This window comes from Panthera pardus, unplaced genomic scaffold (assembly GCF_024362965.1).
Source record: "Panthera pardus isolate Hobbes unplaced genomic scaffold, ASM2436296v1 HiC_scaffold_22, whole genome shotgun sequence".
In the NCBI taxonomy this organism is placed as follows: domain Eukaryota; kingdom Metazoa; phylum Chordata; class Mammalia; order Carnivora; family Felidae; genus Panthera; species Panthera pardus.
Window position 1 is genome coordinate 43,830,006 of NW_026526788.1, and position 19,589 is coordinate 43,849,594.

Consider the following 19,589-nt stretch of genomic DNA (forward strand, 5'->3'; position numbering starts at 1 on the left):
AGACCAGCAAACTGAGACCTGGAGAGGCGCTAGTCTGTAGGGTGCAGCATCCCAGGCAAATCTGGGCTGGGCTGGCTCAGACATTTATTGCCTGGGACTGTAGGCTCACTTCCTGTTCTCTAAATCACATCTCACTTGCAAGAAGAGACTAACCCCCACCTTTCAGGTGCCTCCCCAGTCCTCAGAAATGGCTAGGCAGAGTAGATTCGCAGCGAATCCCCAAATGCATCAGCCAGGCCTTTAAAAAATTGCCCAGTTCCCTTTATCATACTCAGTAGCCCTCCCAGAGCCCTGGAAAGCTATGACAACGCCCATGAACAGAGCTACCTGCCAGGGTCAAGGAACTACCACCAGCACTGTCGAGCACTATTAGGGGCACAAACCAAAACCCAATGATAACCCTCTGTCTAAAGAGCTGACCTCCACATGCTTAAAGACCAAGACCTTCTTGCAAATACAAAGAAGGATCCTAAGGTAGTTTAGCAACACCCTGGCACCAGCCAGCAAGGATAAGAAGAGTATGGGATGCACAGAAAACAAGGGTGGTACCTAGAGGATCCAGGGGAGAAGCAGGAACTCTCAGGAACAGTGCACTAAGGATGACTGCCAGTGCTTAGTGAGAAAGGCCTGAGAAAGGAGAACGGGGCTTACTTCACTCCATTCCCGTATTTAATATGCTTACGTTGATGGCATATAAGCCATAAATCAGACGTTGCCACTCAGCGGTCTGCAAGCCTTATCAGCCCTGCCACAGGCAGAGCTGGCCAACAGAGAGCTTAAAAGTTTTGTAATTAGTTGCCAACATTTAAAAATTAAGAGATTTCACAGTAAAGTCCAGATTTCTGGCTCCTTTTGAGACACAGAAAGCACTGGCTATACCAGGCCTTCACGTGGGAATCTCAAGGGCAACCTGACTGTCCCCTTCAGGGAAGGCTGTGCCCTCCAGGCACCCACGGTTGGTACAATCTCGGCCCTTCTTACAGCCCACCTGCTCTACACTTCAGTATTCCTGTCTGGAGGTCACAGGCATTAGGATTTGTGACTTGGTTGTCCCTGGCTGGTGTTCCAAAGGGAGGCTGCAGCTATTCTTATCTAATCCTTTGTTTGTCTTCAAAAGCCCCAAGTTACAGAGCGCCCAAGAGTGGTTCATGTGGTTACCTGGGCTGGGTGGACCCACCTGACTGCCACCGAGCAGCAAGAGGACAGCAGACACACAGCTCCCTTGCCCGCTCTGCTGTGCTAGCCATGGGGCTGTCTCCAACTGGGTGCTCACGGTTTGGGCACCCACTTCTCTTGCTTGTGGTTCTTCCCAAGCAGTTAAGCTTGCTAGCTCTTCAGGGGCAGGGCCCGTGTCTTTCTCCACCAAAGAATCCAGTGCAAGGGGTCCAGGGAAAGGGGCCCGTTGTGTTGGTGGTGGTTGGCCACCCAACAGGCTGTTAAAGGAGGGCTTCTCATCCCCAGAGTAATTCTGCAGGCAGAAAGTACAGCAGCTCTTTCTCCTTCTATCAGCCCAGCAAGCAGCAGCTCTGAGAAGCTACTAGTAGCTGTGCCTGCTTGGCCTGGCAAGGGAGAGCCCAGACGGCGAGGGGGGGGGGGGGGGGGGAGATTCCCTGAATGCTCCCACCTGCTCCTGGGCACCAACTGCAAGTGCCCAGCCAGCACAAGGGGCCTGAGGGGGCGCTGAGATGCCCTCTCCTCCCCCATCCCCCCATGGACTCTAACATCTCTCCAGGTGAGCACTGGGATGACAGGCCAGTCTGCAATCCCAGCTGCACTGGCCGAGGGCCGTGAACATTCTGTCACTTTTTGCTAATCCCATCCCTTACCACCCGGTTTTCCTCACCTGGTTCCAGGAGCTGTGCTTTCTGACATAGAATGCGTGAGGAGCCATCCTGCCAGACTGGCCATAGCCCTGCTCCTCTGAGCCGCTAACACATGTGCCCTTGACCCCAGCAGCCCAATTGGTTCTACAATCCCAGCCAAACACTTTCTACAGACACAATAACAAAACTACCATTCACAGAGCACCAGCCCTGCACTGGGCCTTCTCATGGGCTTTATCTCATTTCAGATCCCACAGCAACCCTCAGGGAAAGTAATACTATTCCAGTTGACAGACCAGTAAATGGGCCCAAAAAGATGGCACTGAGAGTGAGCTGGGACCTGACTGTGCATCTATGTGTTCCAAAGGCAATGCCCCTTCCTCTCTGTGTTGCCAGCAGCCCTCACCCCTGGGGAAGCACCATTGTGCCCCCAGCTAAGCATCACAGATTCTCAGATTTCTTCTGCAAAGAAGGGAAAAGGTGGGGTGTGGGAAGGAGGAGGCAGAGAAAGGGGACACACTCAGGGGTCTGCCCTGTGCCTTGTTGCTGAAATTAAAGTCATTCCTGTCCTGCCTCTCCCATTCAGGAGGAGCTGAACCCCTCCCCTCCACACCTGCCAGCATACCAGGGCTTTCTATAAGGGGCTGGGGGATACATGCATGTTTCTCCCGGTGCACGTTTTCCTCGACATCCTACTTCCAACTGGTTCTCTTCTCTCATACTGTCACACGGGTCTGTCCCAGCAACTCCTTTCTCCCCAATCTCCATGGCTCCAACCACGGACCACAGCCCCTGTCCCTGGCTTTCTCCCTGACATCACTCACCAACACAGACACTGAAGATTCCTAACACACTATGAGGAGGGAGATGCCACAGCAAACAGCCGAGAAATGAGCATTAGACATGCCTGTTAACAGGCCATCAACCATGCCCACTTCTCTCCTTTGGTCAATCGACCCAGCAGCAGGTCACCATGAGAACCCCTAACATCAACGATGAGTGCACTTCAAAATTCAGAATGTTGACCTTGCCTGGAGTCAAGCAGATTTTTCACTTTTCTCAATGCTCTGTGTGGCCCATATCCTTACATTGGCTAAGACTCATCCGTTTCCCTGTCTAAGCAGCAGTCACTGGGTACCTTCTGGTGCCCAGCTCTCTGCTAGACAGCCCCTCTGGGGCCCAGCCCTATGAGGGAGGAAAAGGAGAGAACTGCAACCCAGAATATTCCCCACGCTTAATTATTACAGTAACCTTGTAGGTCAAGTGTCATTTTAAAGCCACTGTACAGAGAGAGAAGCAAAGCTCAGAAAGCCTCATGGTGAGGACACAGGACCTGAACCAGGTCTGTCTGGAACTCTGCCCCATTGACCACACCACAGAAGGGTTAAGGGGACCTTGGGGTCCTATGGACGTTGCTCTTCCAGTTACCAAGCAGGGAGGCACAGGCAGCCTGCCCAGCCCCTCGTGCTCCCTGCAGGTGTGTTAGCAGAGACAGGACCATGGGATCCAGGGGGGTGTCCTGCATTCCCCAGATGATCTCTCAAAGGTGCCCAGTCCACATTCCCCCTTCCCACATGATCTTCAATGGCGATGTTCATCAAGTCCACCCTTTGTCATGTTCTTGGAGGAAAATGGGCTTCCCCTTGATCTGTCAAGAACAAGCTTCCTCCTCCTCCCAACAGCACATAGTAGAACAGAGCTGGGCTGTGAGTCAAGGAGTTCTGAGCTCACATCCCAGCTCTGTCACATAATCTGGGAGCATGAGCAGGTCCCACAACCACCAGTTTCCAATGCTCTGTGATAGCCCTTCCTTCCTAGCATTGCTGAGATTGGGTGAATCAGTGGGTCCTACATAAGCAAGCTTGATAAATAAAGGCCTGTTCCATCTCTCCCTCTGTTCCACATCCCCCTCCTCACCACTTTCACCCCAAAGTTGAGCCAGGTTGAAACAAAGTAGGAGAAAGGAGGTGCCTGGTCCTCATCATCCACACACCTGCAGGACACCTGCTTGCTCCTAGGAAGCTCGTCTGCACACTGGGACATGGAAGACAGATTACAAAATGCCCCCAAGTCACTACCCTTTAGTGTACTACCCTCTTTGCATTGTGACTTTGCACTTCCCCCAAGAGGAGTGTCCCAGGAGGCTCCCTCCTCTGCCCCTTAAATCTGGGCTGATCTCTTGGCTTGCTTTGGCCAAGAGATCGTACAAAAGCAATAAGGCACCAGGTCTGAGCCTGGGCCTCAAGTAGCCTGGAGCACTTGCATTTTCTCTCTTGGAACTCTGCTGCTGTCACATGAGTAAATGTGGATGAGCATGTACCATGAGAGACCCACGGCCTCGTCACCCCATCACCCTAAAACTGCCCTCCTAACTGGCCAGCCCAGCTGAATGGCCAGCTGACCACAGATGCATCAGCAAGCCCAGACAAGATCAGGCATGGCTACCCCAGGTCTGCTGACTGCCAGACTTAGGAATAACAACAAAGGCTTATTGTTTCATGACACTGAGTTTGGGGTGGTTTGATGGCGGGTGTCTGAGGCCAAGTTCTTGGTGGCACCAAGCAAAGGCACACTGGGAGCAATGCAGAAGACGGCAACAGAAAGCTTCTCTGTGGGTTTCTCTGTGGGCTGCACGGCACAGAGAGCTTTTCTGAGATGAATCCAGGCAATTGGAATAACCTGGCCTCACCTCTGCCTCTCTTAACACAGCTCAGCCTTCCTCTGGCTTCCTGCAACGCTGGGGAAATTCTGCTGCTTCCCTTCTGGGCTCCCCACCCCGCCCTTCAATCAACAAATGGGCTGACTCACCACCTCAGGGGAGGCCCCCCAGGCGGAACACCCTTGGGGATCCAGGAGCAGAAAGGGTAATTGAGTCATTCCACTGCTACAGGCTGTTTCCCTTTGTAAATACCTATTTCTCATGTTTGCTGCCTCCCCAGCCAGAAGGGGCTGAGAGACGCCCACAGGGAGGAAGTGACAGTTTGCTGGCTATTTAATGGCCCACAAAGGAAGAAGGAAAGAACACCAGGTGTCTCCAGACCTGCACTTCAGGTTCATGATCTCACTCTTTGACCCCAGGAAGAGACAGAAAGGCCTCCCAGACAGCCAAGTAAGACCTTCCTGAGCACCAGGAATGGGATGGCATGATTCAAGATGCAACTCAAAATAGAAACAGCACTCGAGCAGAAAACAAACACCAAAAGACCCAGAAACATTCAAGCATTGTCCCTTGATGAGAGCTTGGATGCCTGTTTAAAATATTAGAAACTCAAACATTAAATGCTTTCAAAACACTATCTTACTCAGGTGCCCCTGCTTAGCTACAGTATTAAGAATGTGTTTTGTCTGCCCACTAGGCAATCCAGCTTCTAGAGAATGTTTGCATGCAGCCGAGGTCAGAGCTCCTGGGATTGATTGCACCCTTCATCCACCCGTGTGCCAATCATCATCCATAGGCTCTGAAAAGGTGATTCACAAAGATGAACATGTCCCACCTCCTAACCTCACACGTTCCAAGGCCCCATGGGGAGGGGAGTACAAATGACAAGTAGTCACAGCAAGAGTGGTGGGTACCGCGGATGCCCCCGGATGACAAAAGGCAATAGAGGTGTGCTAGGAATGTGGAAGGTCCCACAGGGAGGGAGCCCACAACGGCTTCCCCAGTACGCATGGGGGTCCACAAGGATCAAGGGCAGTGCGGACAGAGAAAGAAGGGGACAGCGGCCATGTGGAGTCTCTGTTCTCTTCCCCATCTCAGCCCCAGGCCACCAGTTCTGGCTGCCTTGAGCATTCCTGAGCTCCAAACCTACCAGAACAAACTCAACACAGTATCTTTTCCTCATAAGCTTATTTCTAAGAATTTCGGGGGGGGGGGGGGCGGGGGGAGGAAGCATTTCTCAGACTCATAGCACTTTTGCTGAAGTACTAAGGCTTTAAAATCCGTAAACAGTAGGATATAATTAAATGCAAATGCAGGGCCACATTTAAAAATTAATCTTCTATAATTAATTAGTAATTTAAAATATTCTGGTAAATGATACTTAAATGGCACAGAATTATCCTAGCTCTGAGTGATAAAGTCGCCTGCTGAAGCTTTACCATGTTGGAGTAAGAAATATTTGCATATATCATGTGGGACAACAGAACACTGAGATTACTTAATTTTCCTTTGCTATAAATGTATTAAAAAAGCACAGTCTTTATATTCAAATTGTGGGAGCAAACTCACTTGCTGCAGCAAACTCTGAGAAGCAATTGATTCAAAGCCAGGAGTTAACCCAGCCTGTGCTTCTAGTAAGGATTAAATTGGCCTCCAGCCACACTCCTTGCCCGGGAAGCCACTCTGAGCAGAGTTGAGGAGAAATTTGGGGAGTGGCCTTTTCCACCTCCGTCCCTTATATTCACCGGTGCCTCACAATCTGGGTGAAAGGGGACCCCCAGTCCCAAGCAATGGGGAGCTGTCCTACCAATAGGCTGCTCCTCTCACTGTTTTTCTCTCCCATCCTTCTGGCTACAGAAAGAGATCACCGATATCTAACTGCAAAAGCTAACTGCCACCTGCTGTAACCATCACTTGCCATTTCTCTCCCAACATTGCAATGCCTTCCCCAGACTGCTCTGCCACCAGCAATGCCTTTACCCTGGTGTGTGTGTGGGTGTGTGTGTGTGTGTGTGTGTGCACATATTTATGTATAGGTGTGGGGGCTGAGGGGCTGTCTGTTAGGCTGTGCTCGTCTGAGGGTCTGCTTGTACGAGCTATGAGGCTGGTTAGCCGTATCATTGCATCAGCCTGTGTCTGTGTGCGTGTGTGTGTGCATATGCGTGTGTGTGTTTGTGCCTGTGTCACAAATGTCTAGTCTCCCACACTGGCCTGCATGGCTGCTTATCGTCAGTCCTCTCCCAACACACTCACCTCTCTGCACACTGCTCCCCCTACCCCGTGCCAAAGCTGGGCCTGGGAATGTCCCACCCACAGGGGCAGCCACTGCCATTTGCCGACCCACCCAGGCCTAAGGCAGGGTTCTTAAGCAAACTTCACCCTTCCCAATAGCAGAAGTTTTAAGACCAAGGCCCTTGCTGACAGGCTGGCCGAGGACTTGAAGACAAGCTGAAAAGGCAACGAAGGTACACACAAGCTCTTTCTATTAGAGGTAAGAAATATAAAATATCCATGCATTTATTCCCTCAGCAGCCATTGTGGGCTAGCCTTGTGCTGCTCTTGAAAGACACAAAGGTGGACACCACCCAGCCCTGTCCATGAGGGGCTCACTTTCTTGTGGGAGGGACAGGGTGCCCAATATCTACAGGCCGCACCGAGCTGGATGGTGTGCGAGCTGCCGGGACCTGCTGGCTGCTGTCTGCCTCAGGAACTGGGCAACTCTTCTCCAAGAGTGCACAAATGTTTCAAATACTTTGTTTCTTACTCTTTCCAGAAAAATGAAAGAGACAGGGAGGGAAGGGAGAGGAGGAAACAAGGAGGATACAATAGGAAAGAGGGAGGCCTAAGTCCATCTAGAGGCAGGGGCACACAAATGACAAAAAAGAGCTGAAAGAACAAAGTCCTGGAGTACCCCACCCCCACCTCTGGAGGAATCCTCAGTGGATGAGAGCTCTGGGATGTGCCACCTAGGCCAGCCACTGCGAATGCCCAACACGACTATGGTCATGGTGGTGGTAGCCACAATATTTAACATCATGTGGGTCTCCAGGAGGAGACACCACCTCTGTGTCCCCAGCCAGTACTTGAAATGGCTCCTGGTCCATAGTAGGCACCCAATCTGTAGTAAATGGTTGGGTGTTTAGGTAGGAGGATGGATAGATGGATGGAAGGATGGATGGATGGATGGATGGATGGATGGATGGATGGATACACGCATGCATGCATGGACAGATGGACACATGGACAGATGATGGACAGATGGATGGAATCACCTCCAGGAAGACGAGATGAAGCCCAGGACCAAAACTGAGTGTGCACTGGAGGTCTCCCCATCAAACCTGGCCCAAGAAGAAGGGACAATAAGACATACATACCCTTCTCAGCACTGGGGCCGTGGTTATGGAATGCACTGTAAGCTGTTAGCCTCAAAGACTCTGAAAAGGACACCAAGAACAAACTGGTCCTGAAGTTTAGACTCCCCACCTTGGATCAGGGACCCCTTCCTGCTGATACCCCAGACTCAGCCTCAGCCACTCTCCACCCTGTACATCCATTGCTGAAACCACATGACGCACAAGTCCCTGAAAACACTGGGGCTCTCCAGACTTCTGTCCCCCAGCATCCCCTTTGGCCATGGAGTTAATGAAGGTTCATTCCTGTAGACCCAGCCCCAGTGTCACCTACTCCAGGAAGCATCCCTGAGCATCTGGCCACCCCCATCTCTCCCTGGCCAGAGGGCATTTCTTCATCCTTAGCACTCTCACAGAACCTGGTCCACACCTCTGCTCTGACAGGTGAAGGAGTCTGTTCACACCTCTCTCCTCCCCACCAAACTGGGAGCTCCATGTGAGCAGGGACAACAGCCTCAGTGCCCAGCACAAAACTTGACATGGCACTCAGGCTCATTAAATTCTAGAGAAATGAAAGATGGAACCCACAGACAGAAGGAAGAAGGTTCCAACAGCCACAGACAGGATTCCCAGGCAAAGCCTCTGCCCTCAGCCCCTCTCAGGACTCCCACGGCCCTGGAGTGAGGAGAGGACACTCACATCCCCAAACCCCTAGCGGGTGGTTCAGGCTGACAGGCTACATGGGGACAGCAGCATAGTGGGTATCACTGCATAATGAAGCCCCACTTAGCAGTCAGTGGTCTACAGACATATCAAGGCCCAGCTGAGGATAGAATGAGTCCAACTCACTTCCCAGTTAGGGTGATTAAAAAGTGCTGCTTACCCTTACTCAGAGATCCAATGGCAATCCCAGAGCAAAACAAGCCTTTCAGGAAGAAGGATTCTCTATGGCCTGTGCCCTCAGCAGTCCCCAAGGGCACTCCACAGTGGGCTCCAGGTCTGGGACCAAGGGACTAGAGTGCTGTCACCCCTGAGCCCAGTTTCCCCAAGGGAGGCCTTTTAAAAACAACGCACTAGTGTGGTGGTTGTGTAGACTGTGATAAAAAGATCCCAGAGGAGGGAATGTGGATTCAAGACTGAGTGATGGAAGGTGAGGGGATCTTGAGGTGGGGCCTGTTATATGAGCCCACGTGCCTCCCCCCATGGCCTCGGCCTGCTTGTTCTGCTGACACCCACCCACTACCAAGGCCAGACTCCCCCACGGCTCCCAGCCAGGATGGCTTCTCATAAAGTGGGATCACAGAGATGCCGGTGGTGCGTGGGCCCCCAGGCTGAGCCCCCCACAGGGAATGCACACATCCTGGACACTGGACAGAGACACAGCTCCCAACACAGCATGTGGACAGCCTGGCAAGTCCCAGGCGGCCAAGTCCACATCATACAGAATTTGTCACTAGCGATAGCGAAAGTGCCAGCCTTCCCAACAGATTCACATGTAGCAAAATGTAGAAGATTCAGGCAGAACCATGTTTCTCCCTCCTCCCATCAGCCGGGCTTTTTGAGTGGGGAAGGGAGAAATTACAGTCGGGAGAGCTACATACCCCACCACTACTGTCCTGACTGGGTATAATATCCACGTGTCTTCAATAGCTGTGGGGCTCTCAGGCCATTTACTGCCCCATAACAGTGTTCTGAGTTTCTTAAAATTTAGGATCTGTCCCATCAGTGGATCAGCCTTGCTAACACCCTCTATCCTCATTATAACAAACAAGAGGTGGGCTCGGTCTGCTCAGAAAGCCCAAGCAAGGCCTCCAGGCAGTGAATGAAGGTTTTGTGCAGTGATGACCTCCCCAGGTCTCTCCCAGAGGATCTTCTGGACTAGCCAGCCATACATGTCACATTCACCTTCCTTCTCCTACTGTGTTTAGTAGATGCCCTAAAATTCTTTGAGCATAAGCACCCTAAAATCCTCTGCCAGACCTTGGACAGAGGCAGTTGAGCCATATCCCCCAGCATGAAGGGAGCATGGCCACACTGACCTACCACCGGCACTATAATATTCTCTCCTCCCAACAACATGGCAAATGGGGACCCTGGAGTGGGTAAAATCTGGATTTGACTCCTGCCCAATTACCCGGTGGCTACTTATGTGACCTAAAGCCAATCATTTAACTTCCTCAGCTTCACTTGCCCCATTTGCGGACCATGACAATTAGGGAAAGCACACAAAGGGCCAGGACCATGGTGGGTACCCAGGAAATGAAGCCTCCCCACCCCCACCCCAGGCATATGAGATCAAAAACCAAGACCCTGACCAGCTGGAGCTGAAGGCAACAAAGCCCAGGTGCCATCCTTCCCCACGGTCTCCGGCCAGCACTCCCAGGGGCTTGTCACTCTTGCCCTGCATTCAGAGTAGCCCCTCCTGGGGCATCCCCAGCTCTGCAGCACCCAGCAAAGCAAAGACTTTGCAAACACAGTCGGGGGGGGGGGGGGGGGGGGGTTAAGGGGGGGAGATCAAGAAGGCAACAGGCCAAAGCCAAGCCAAGTATTTCCAACACTGCAGAAGTTTGCATAATTATCCACTTGGAAATAATATCTTTAGGCCAGTCTTGTTTGCATCTTAAATCCTTGCAGGGCCTAGAAACAGAGCAAGGGCTGAATTCATCTGGAAGGGAAACAGTGAATATGATGTTTCCTAAAAAGCTATGTACCAAATGCTTTACCATCGCTCTAGTCTCCTTCATCCCTACTTTACAGATGAAGAAACTGAGGTCTCACCGGTGAGGCAAATCACCCAAGGTCACAACGATACTAAGTGGAGGAGTTGGGACTTGACCCCAAATCTGCTGAACTCCGAAGCCAATACTCTTCCCACTCCCAAGCTTAACAGCAGAGCAGTGACAAGGCAGAAAGGAAGCAAGCAGAGGAGGCAAGATGTGGGCAAGAAGAGAGAGGAAGAAGCCCAGCAACAGAATTAGTGGACACCATCACCAGAGCAGACTCCGGCCGGGGGAATTTAGCAAGGACAAAAGCTTTCCTGTGAGCAGACACCGACACATGCGCCGCTGGGAACATTCTGAGAAAGCCTGGATGCATTAGAGCCGATCCCGGGCTGCCCATTACTGGCCTGAATCACTTCCTACAGGGAAACGTGTTCCCGAGAAAATGCCGGGCGCCGACAGGACATCATAGCCTGGCTGACCACCAGCGTGATCTGGGCACTGATTAGGCCAAGAGCGGCAGGGCTGGCAGCCAACTGCACCAAATTAAGCGTTCCGAATTTTAAGTTCTCCGGCGGTAGGCTCCGTGCCGGTTCCTGATGCGTAAGGTAGCATTCTGAGTAATAATTAATTAGAGGGGAAAGCGGAATAAGCAACCAAAGTACATCAACTGGAATTAGTATAATTCTTTCCCTTCATTTTCCTTTCAATCAGAGAGAGCCAAACAGGTGACTGGGGTTGGAAAGGAAATCGCAGGGAGCATTTGGGCACCGGGCGACCCCTCTGGTCCACCCCTCCTCCCAGGCACACCACACCCCCAGCACAGCCCCCGCCCCCAGAAACCAACCCAGGCCAGAGAGGCACCTGCCGCTTCCAGCTCGTCACCTTTCTGCCATCAGGCCGCCAGGGCTGGCACCATGAGCCAACTCAGAGAGTATTTCTCGTTGCCTATTCTCAAGACACCAAATTCTTTGTTAAGCTGCTGGGCCCTGTCTTCATTAGAAGGCCCTAACCCCCGATAGAGGTGTTTAAAAAAAATGCACTGATTAGCCCAGGCACCAAAAATACAAGCACGCACACCAACTATCATTTGAGATTATGCAACCAACACCTCCTCCAGGTGCTAACAAATACCAAGGCAGAGCTGCCCACCTCTGCAGAGAGCTGGAAATTTATTTTATCCCTAGAGGCTTACACCTGTCAGCAAAGAGAGGAAAATTAAAACACCACCACCACAAACAAACCACAGCCTGGGTTTGGCCTCAGGTATCCCTGGCAGAGACTTGTAAACGGGCTTCCCGCCAGCTGCCCCCAGCCTCTCAGGGTCCATGAAGGCCTTGGGTCACCTGCTGGGGATCAGTCGGGAGCCAGGTTGTGCTCGGGGTCTCTTTCTGGAACATGCTGTGGGCCCAGCACCCAGGAGTCCCCACGTCCAGTTTGCTCCTGCACGAGTGGGCTGTGCCTGGCGGCCACCTGGGCCACCCCACAGCACCCCGGGGAGAGGCTCCTGCGGCCCCAGGCCCCACCACCTACCTCATTGATGAAGGAGTGGGCCCCCTGCGGGCTGAGCAGAAGGATGGCTCGGCGTAGTGTGTCCCGGTAGCGGTTCAGCTCCTCCGTCTTCATCGTGGTGAAGAGACTGGTGAACACGTGGCTAATGTTCTTGTCCACCTTTTGCAAAGAGACGTCAAGGCCCAGCCGCGAGGCCTGATCCAGAAAGCTTTGGAGCCCACGGATATCTAAGCAGTGGAGAAGGGGGAGGAAAGAGTGAGCTTTAAGCAGGAAGGGTCTAACTCCAATGCTCCACGCCAGGTACAGGCCGCTGCCACAAGCCACGGCTCACGTCTGCCACAGTGACCACTGAACAGAGATGGAAAACACCCACACATCTGTTTGGCCCCAGGGTGAGTGTCTCCCACCATGAGGAGCATGGCCCACCATCCAAAAGGTCCTGTGGCCGGAAAACCCTTTGTGATGACCTCCCTTTCTCTCCCTATTGCTTCCACCCAACAGGAGCGAAAGTTCTAGCAGTTCTGTCCTCCACACCTGAGCTGCCCCCTCTACAGGATGCTCTGGGCCTGCCCATGTCACACAAGGTGCTCTCTCCCGGAGCCTGGGATGCCCATGGGCCACCATGGGCACACCCTGCCCCATCCACTCCCCCAGAATCAAATTCACAGTAAACAGTATTAATTCAACAAGAGCGCCTTTCCCAACCCATTGCTCTCCCAGACTTTCCCTTCATGCCCATTCCACAAACTTCTTGAGCTTGCCAGGCACCATGCAAGCTGCTATAGTGAACCCTCAGATGCCCACCTTTCCAGGATGACAGATTCACCAGTAAGTCTAGTCCCAGCGAGACGTAACAAGAGTGGTTATGGAAAACCAGACACAGTGCCAGGGAGGAGACCAGGGCGCCATGGAAGTCATGACTGGGGTGCTGGGGGGAAATGTGCAGGGGGTCCCAATTTCCCACCACGGGGGAAGCCCTGGAATAGGCTCTAGGAACTTGCCATGGACTCTGACACTTAGAATTTTAGATAGTTCCTTAAACACATGGGCAAATCTTCCATCCACTTTGTGCCTCAATTTGCTCATCTATAAACTGGGGATGTAAATTTCTGACTTCCATTTTCACAGGACTATGAGGAACCACAATTCTTCAGGGTCCCAGTTGTTTGTGTCCCAGGGGCCAGCACCTAGGAGGCACAGAGAACCAACCTCCTAATGGTTTGCGGGGAGGGCACAGTAGTGCCCCAATAAGAGCCCTGAGAGCCTTTCTAGGGATGGTAAATGCAGGACTAATATTCAATCCTGTGGCACCTGTATTCAAGTCCAGCCATGACCTCAGCCAGCTTTGCCCATCGGCAACCAGGCCCCTGAAGCACAGACACTTACCCAGAGCTGCTTGCCTGCAATGCACGGGGGTCCCAGTGCTGCTCTGCCCACTGAGTCACACAGGAAAATGGCACCAGGCAGCAGGTCAGGCTCTCTTCATCAAGCCCTTGCCCCCTCCCCCAAAGCTATGAAGTATGAAAAGGTAACAGAGATCCTGCCACAGCGCCAGAGGCTCCCGACACACAGGCCCCTGGCTATCGACACCCCTCAGATTCCCAGGGAGGCCAAGCAGTCCTCACAGCCTGCTTGGGTCCTTAGAGACCTGGAGTCCCAAAGCCTCTTGAAAGAGAAGCTAAAAGAGGTTTTTAAGAAGTCCTCTTAACCGAACAGAGAGAATGACAGGGCAGAGGTGCAGAGATGGCTCAGGGTGTGGAGGTGCAACAGGTGGAGGGGACCCCCAGCTAAAAAACTCAGTCAACCCCAGCCACCCCCTCTCCTGAGCACAGCACAACCCGCCAATAATAAGCTTGAACACCTCGGCCCAAGCAGACACCCAGGTCCAGCAGCCGCTCCCATGCTAGGCAGGCAACGGCCTTCTATCTGTGCCCAGGATGGTCTCCCCCTGGATCTGGGCTGTTCAATAGAGCAACCACTAGCTACATGGGGCTGTTTAAATTTAAACTTAGATTCATTAAAATTAAATAACATTATACCTCAGTTCCTCAGTCACACTAGCCACATTTTAGGTACTTACCCACCACATCTGGCTGGTGGCTACCATAGCGGGCACCACAGATAGCCATCATCTATGATGGATCACTGCAGAAGTTCTATTGCATGGTACTGCCTGAAAAACTATCTCGTAAACAGCATGGTGTAAATGATGTTCCCAAATATGGGAGATCAGCTGTATTTAGGCCCCTGGTAATGGCCTCCCTCTTCCTGTGCCTCGTGCCCTGTCACTCTGAAGACCCTTCGAGCCTCTACTCTGGGACACACGACCTGCTCTGACCTATAAGACAGCTGTGACTTGGTGCAAGCAGAGGTCTGAATAAGCATTTGTGCATTCTGCTTCCGCTCTTGGAGCCTGCCACCACCATGAGAACACCCGGGGCTGGCCTGCTGAAGGGATGCGGACACACGTGGAGACTCAGGTGGGCCCCCAGGCAGCCACCCTCAGTCACAAGTCAACCGCATCCAGCTACTCGAGCGAGCCTAGAGCAGAACTGTCCAGTTGATCTACAGACGCACAACAAATAATAAATGACTTGTTCTAAGCCACTAAATCTTGGGATAGTGTGTTTCTCAGCAATGCATACTGACAGAGCGAGTTGATCAGACAACTTTATCTCGTATAGCGTATGAGAACTTCAATGAAAGAACAGGGCTTATGTCTTAAAAGTAACTCCACACACAGCTTTCCCATGGCACTGCCCACGTGGAGCTGAGCGTGAGCCAGATCAGGCAAGGTCACAGCCTCTGTGGCCCTATCCCTTCACCTGGACACCAACAGCCTCACTGCCCCCATGGCTTAATCTGACCCAGATGTGAGCACAGCTGACAAGACACTGAGGGCTGACTGGGACAGGCATGAAGGTGGCACCCTCAGACCCACATCTACCAGTTCCCACTCCTCTTCTGCACCTTGCAAGGCCATCACAAGTCTTTAAAGTGGCAGAGGGGCACCTGGGTGGCTCAGTCAGTTGGGCATCCAACTTTGGCTCAGGACATGATCTCACAGTTCATGGGTTCAAGCCTGGCATAGGGCTGTGTGCTGACAGCTCAGAGCCTGGAGCCTGCTTCAGATTCTGTGTCCCCCTCTCTCGCTCTGCCCCTTCCCTATTCTCTCTCTCTCTCTCTCTCTCCCTCTCTCAAAAACTGAATAAACATTTAAAAAAAAAATTTTAAGTGGCAGAGACTAACCATGTCTGCAGAGGCATGCTTTCTGCACCTCAACATGAGCACATGCACAATGAGGGCTCCAGCATGGCTCTGTGTCCATGCCCTTGTGTCCATGAGTCCAATAGGGCTCTAGGGACCTCATACGTCATGCCAGCATGGCTAGTCCTCCCAAACAGGGCGAGAAGTCCCCTGAGGTCCCTTCCCTGAGGTCCCCCTGCCTAAAACCATCTCACCTATAGGACTGTTCCACTTTCTTAGGGAACAGGAGGTGCCACTGTGTGCAGGCAACTGTCTTGGGACCCCCAAGTAGACACAAGGACATGCACACATGGAAAATACAAGTCGTCAGAGCTCCTGCACACCTTCACCTGCTCTGCTTCTGCCTACTGTTCCAGGCAGCCCCGGCTGGGACTGAGCCATCACAGAGAATTTAAGTTCCCTGTCAGCAGCTGGCTCCTCACCCCTGGAACAAGCGATGAGGGCTGAAGGCACACTCCCCAGGGACCACAGCCCCTGGCTATAACCACCTGCTCCCACTTGGCTGAAAAGGTCAGCTCTCAGCCTCTGAAGCTCTTATTCAACTCCACATGGTGAGGGCTGGGAGCACAGAAACATGTGAGAGCTTATGCTAACTTTGCAGCCCTCCTGACATTCCCCAGGAACAGGGCCAAGGAAGCCCACTTCTCCAACACAAGTCCTTTTCTCCCTACAACAGACTGGGTTTGCAATGCCCCCTACCCCCATCCCCTCAAGAAATCCATCTCTCCACTGCTGCTCCCCAGGAAGGGAAATTCTCCAAGAAGGTAGACTAGGGAACAGAGCTGGGGCTACTCCCATGAGCAGCAGAGTGTGCACCCCAGGAGCCCCTTGGCCCCCCTGGAGTTCTGGACCTTGGCCCAGTTCCTCCCCTGCAAGGTCCCTGTGCATAATGCCAGCCCAGGCACCACTCCTAGTGCACCTCCTCCAACCAGACCCACCCCCACTGGGCAGGGAGCCGATGGGATATCCCCAGCCCCAGCCCCAGCCCAGAAAGGGCAGGAAGAGGTAAATGGCCCACAGTTGTCCAAGGCCACAAGGAGAGGCATAAACCACGAAAGAGGGCATCGGTCACCCATGGGGATGGGGAGAGGGTCCCAGGAGAGGCATCCAGCTCCCCAGAGAAAAAAAACCGTATAGGGAGCATAGGCAAGTGCACTCCTGTGAGGAATGTGATACGACGGTGCCCCACCACAGGCCTCAGCTTCCTTGGCCCGCCCTACGGGCTCTCAAGTCTTTCTAATATCTGAAACTGAACAAGCCATCCAGTGGAAATTTATTCATCCCTTATTTTCTCCTATATTAACTAAGAGCTTTCTCCATGTTGGTCCCTCTCCTAGGTGCTGAGAAACAAGAATGAATGAGCCCACGGTGTTCCTGCTGTCAAAGAACTTACATTTCAGGGGCTGGAGAACAGACCGGAACAAATAAACACCATGCTAAATAGATAATTTCCAACAGTGGTAAGAGCTCTGAAGAAAATAGATGTTGGGCTGGAGGAAACTGCAGGAGGTGGGGGTGGGAAAAGCCTCTGCAAGGAGCATCAGTGAAAGAAGACAGCTCTGGAAATCTCTCAGAGAAGAACGCTGCAGACAGAAGAAACAGCATGTGGAAAGTTCCAGAATGAGGCATCTGCGACACTACAGGAAGAGGGCCTTGCTCACTTCACGATGGGGGCCAGGAATAGGGAGGACCAAGAAGCCCGAATGGTGGAGCTGCAAGGGAAGGAAGCTGGGTTCCATGGGCACCGGGGAGCACCTCCCACAAGTGGAGGAGGGAGAGACACAGGTCCCAAGCGCCCGAGTCCTGGACCTCCTCCCTCAACACACCAGCTTCCTAACTGAAGGCCCATGTGCCCTCTGGCACTTCCCCACCACTCACCTCTCTGTCCAGTGCCACCCACACCATGCTGCTCTAAAGTTCATGCCCATGTCATCAGCAAACAGGGATCCTCCTCTTCATATTCCACAGTGCCCAGCCTGGAGCACCGGTCTGTGAAGGCCTCTCCTCCCTGGGCTTCCTGACACCGTGTGCTCCTTCTGCTCCCACTGTTCCCCAGTCCCATCCCCCAACACACACTCCTGTCCCCATTCCCAGATACTCCTCGGCTTCCCTCTGGCATCACCCACTGGCCAGTCCAGGTGGGAGAACATCAACACCAGACACACAATCCATCCCCACAACCCCTTTCCAGTTTCGGGTACCATCAATACCTCCCCTGGGACTTCTGCCACAGCCTCCTAAGAGGTTCCCCCAACCCTGGGGTCTTCCCCTCCAATACCTTATGCCAGGATGGCTTCTAAGTTCACATCTGCTCACAAAAGAGCCCTTCTCTAAAACTTTCCATGAATAACACAAGTTTATTTTAAAGTTGCCAGGAAATTAACATCCTCAAAAGCATCAATCAATTACAAACAAACAAAAAGCCTTCTAGAGACTCTATTATTGTACATAAAGAAACCCCATACACCTTAGCCTGTGCATAAAAGACTCTGTGGCCCTAACAGCTTTGTCTGTGTTGCTTTTGTATCACCAACACCTACTTCCAACACCACCACCAGAAACCATGCACCTAAACTCCAGGAGAAGAAGCTCTTTGCCCTTCCCTGGACATTCCCCATAAACACACACACACACACACACACACACACACACACACACATTCATACCCCCACTCATGAGTGCATACTCTCTGCTCCCAATTGGGGTGCTCCCAATTGCAAATTGACACAGCCCCACCCCTCCGTCAAAACCTAGTGAAAGTCATGCTCCCCTCAGAGTTTCAAAACTCACGGACATGGGAAGCAGAAACTAGGGCTTTCCCATTTCTCTCTCCCATCCCCGGGCTCAGTGCCTAGCACAGGCTCAGGGACAGTGTAAGTTTGTGGAATCAAACTGACCCAGAGCAAGAACCAGCCTGAAGCCCCGCATATCTTCCGCAACCACGCAATGTCATGTACTTGGTAGAAGCCCAGCCATTGGCAAGGAATTGAAATTGGGCAAAAGTTTTTTTTTCAAAATCTAAGGTTGTAGCTGTGATTATCCCACCACTCCTTCTGGAAAAAAAAAAAAAATCAGATAATCACGGGTACTTTAAATACTTTCATTCTGGAAAGTAATTGAAACAAAAGAACACATTTCAAATTGCTTCTCCTACTATTTTCAACTTCGAGAAAGGTCCAAGCATTGAGAGTACTTATGAAGAATATTTTACCATCTGTGATATACAGATAAATGTATAAAGGCCACCACCTCACACCCTGGAGAAGTTCAGTTACAACTGCTTAGGGATTATTGGCAAATCTTCCAGAAGCTGAGACACAACTTTGATTGTATGGACATTTTTTTTTTAACTTTTTTCTTGGGATGTCTGGGTGGCTCAGTCAATTAAGCATCAGACTTCAGCTCAGGTCATGATCCACAGTTTGTGTGTTCAAGCCCCTCATCGGGCTCTGTGCTGGCAGCTCAGAGCCTGGAGCCTGCTTCAGATTCTGTGTCTCCGTCTCTCTCTTCCCCTGCCTGCTTATGCTCTGTCTCTCTCTCTCAAAAATAAATAAACATTAAAAGAAAAAAAAACTTCTTTCTTATCTGGCCCCCAAATATAGGTTTCACAATTTTTCCCAGATGTAGTTTATCTTAATCCAAGCTCACTCCAAAGACCCCTGCCCGGGCTCCTCTCCTCTTTCATTGCCCTCCCCTCTCCCCACCACCAACCCAAAATGCCAGCATCTTTGTCACAGGCACAGAAGGGCTAGAGAAATGGGTGTGGATGGAAACTGGGTCTGCAAGTGAGGAAGCATCCACCATTTCCAAAAGAAAGGATCACAAAGGCCTACCCGCTGTGGCTCCAATCAAAGTAATAACCTTCCCTTTGCTCAGAATCCATTGTGTGCCTCACCTCAGTTTCCCACCTATGCGTTTCCTGCTTTACTTCTTCCTTCCTTCTTTCCTTCCTCCCTCCCTCTTCCCACCCAACCACCCTCTCTGCATCCTTCCTTCCATCCCGTCTTTCTTCCTTCCTCAAATACTTCCTGAGCACTGTCCTGGGCCAGACAGGCTGGGCACCAGAGCAGCAGCATTTTAAGACTTTGCAGCCCCATCCTCAAGGAGCACTCAGTCCTGCAGGTAAGACTGAGCCTGAAGCAGAGTGGCTCCCCTCCCCCATGTATTGAGCATCTCCTATGCGCCAGAATGTGTTCCGTTTGCAGCCTGCATTTCATGGATGAATTAATTCATTGCAGTCAATCTATGTAGGTGTGAT

At 51.9% G+C, this 19,589-nt stretch overlaps 1 protein-coding gene across 4 annotated transcripts in view; it reads right to left on the bottom strand.

Annotated features, from left to right (window-relative positions):
- GRID1 (glutamate ionotropic receptor delta type subunit 1) overlaps window positions 1–19,589 on the bottom strand; it is a 696,359-nt gene that overhangs the window by 455,547 nt on the left and 221,223 nt on the right. For all 4 annotated transcript variants that reach the window (XM_019444807.2, XM_019444804.2, XM_019444808.2 and 1 more), the window contains one exon: window positions 12,086–12,291. In XM_019444807.2, coding sequence (XP_019300352.1) covers window positions 12,086–12,291 — 206 coding nt within the window. The remainder of the gene's footprint in view (window positions 1–12,085; window positions 12,292–19,589) is intronic.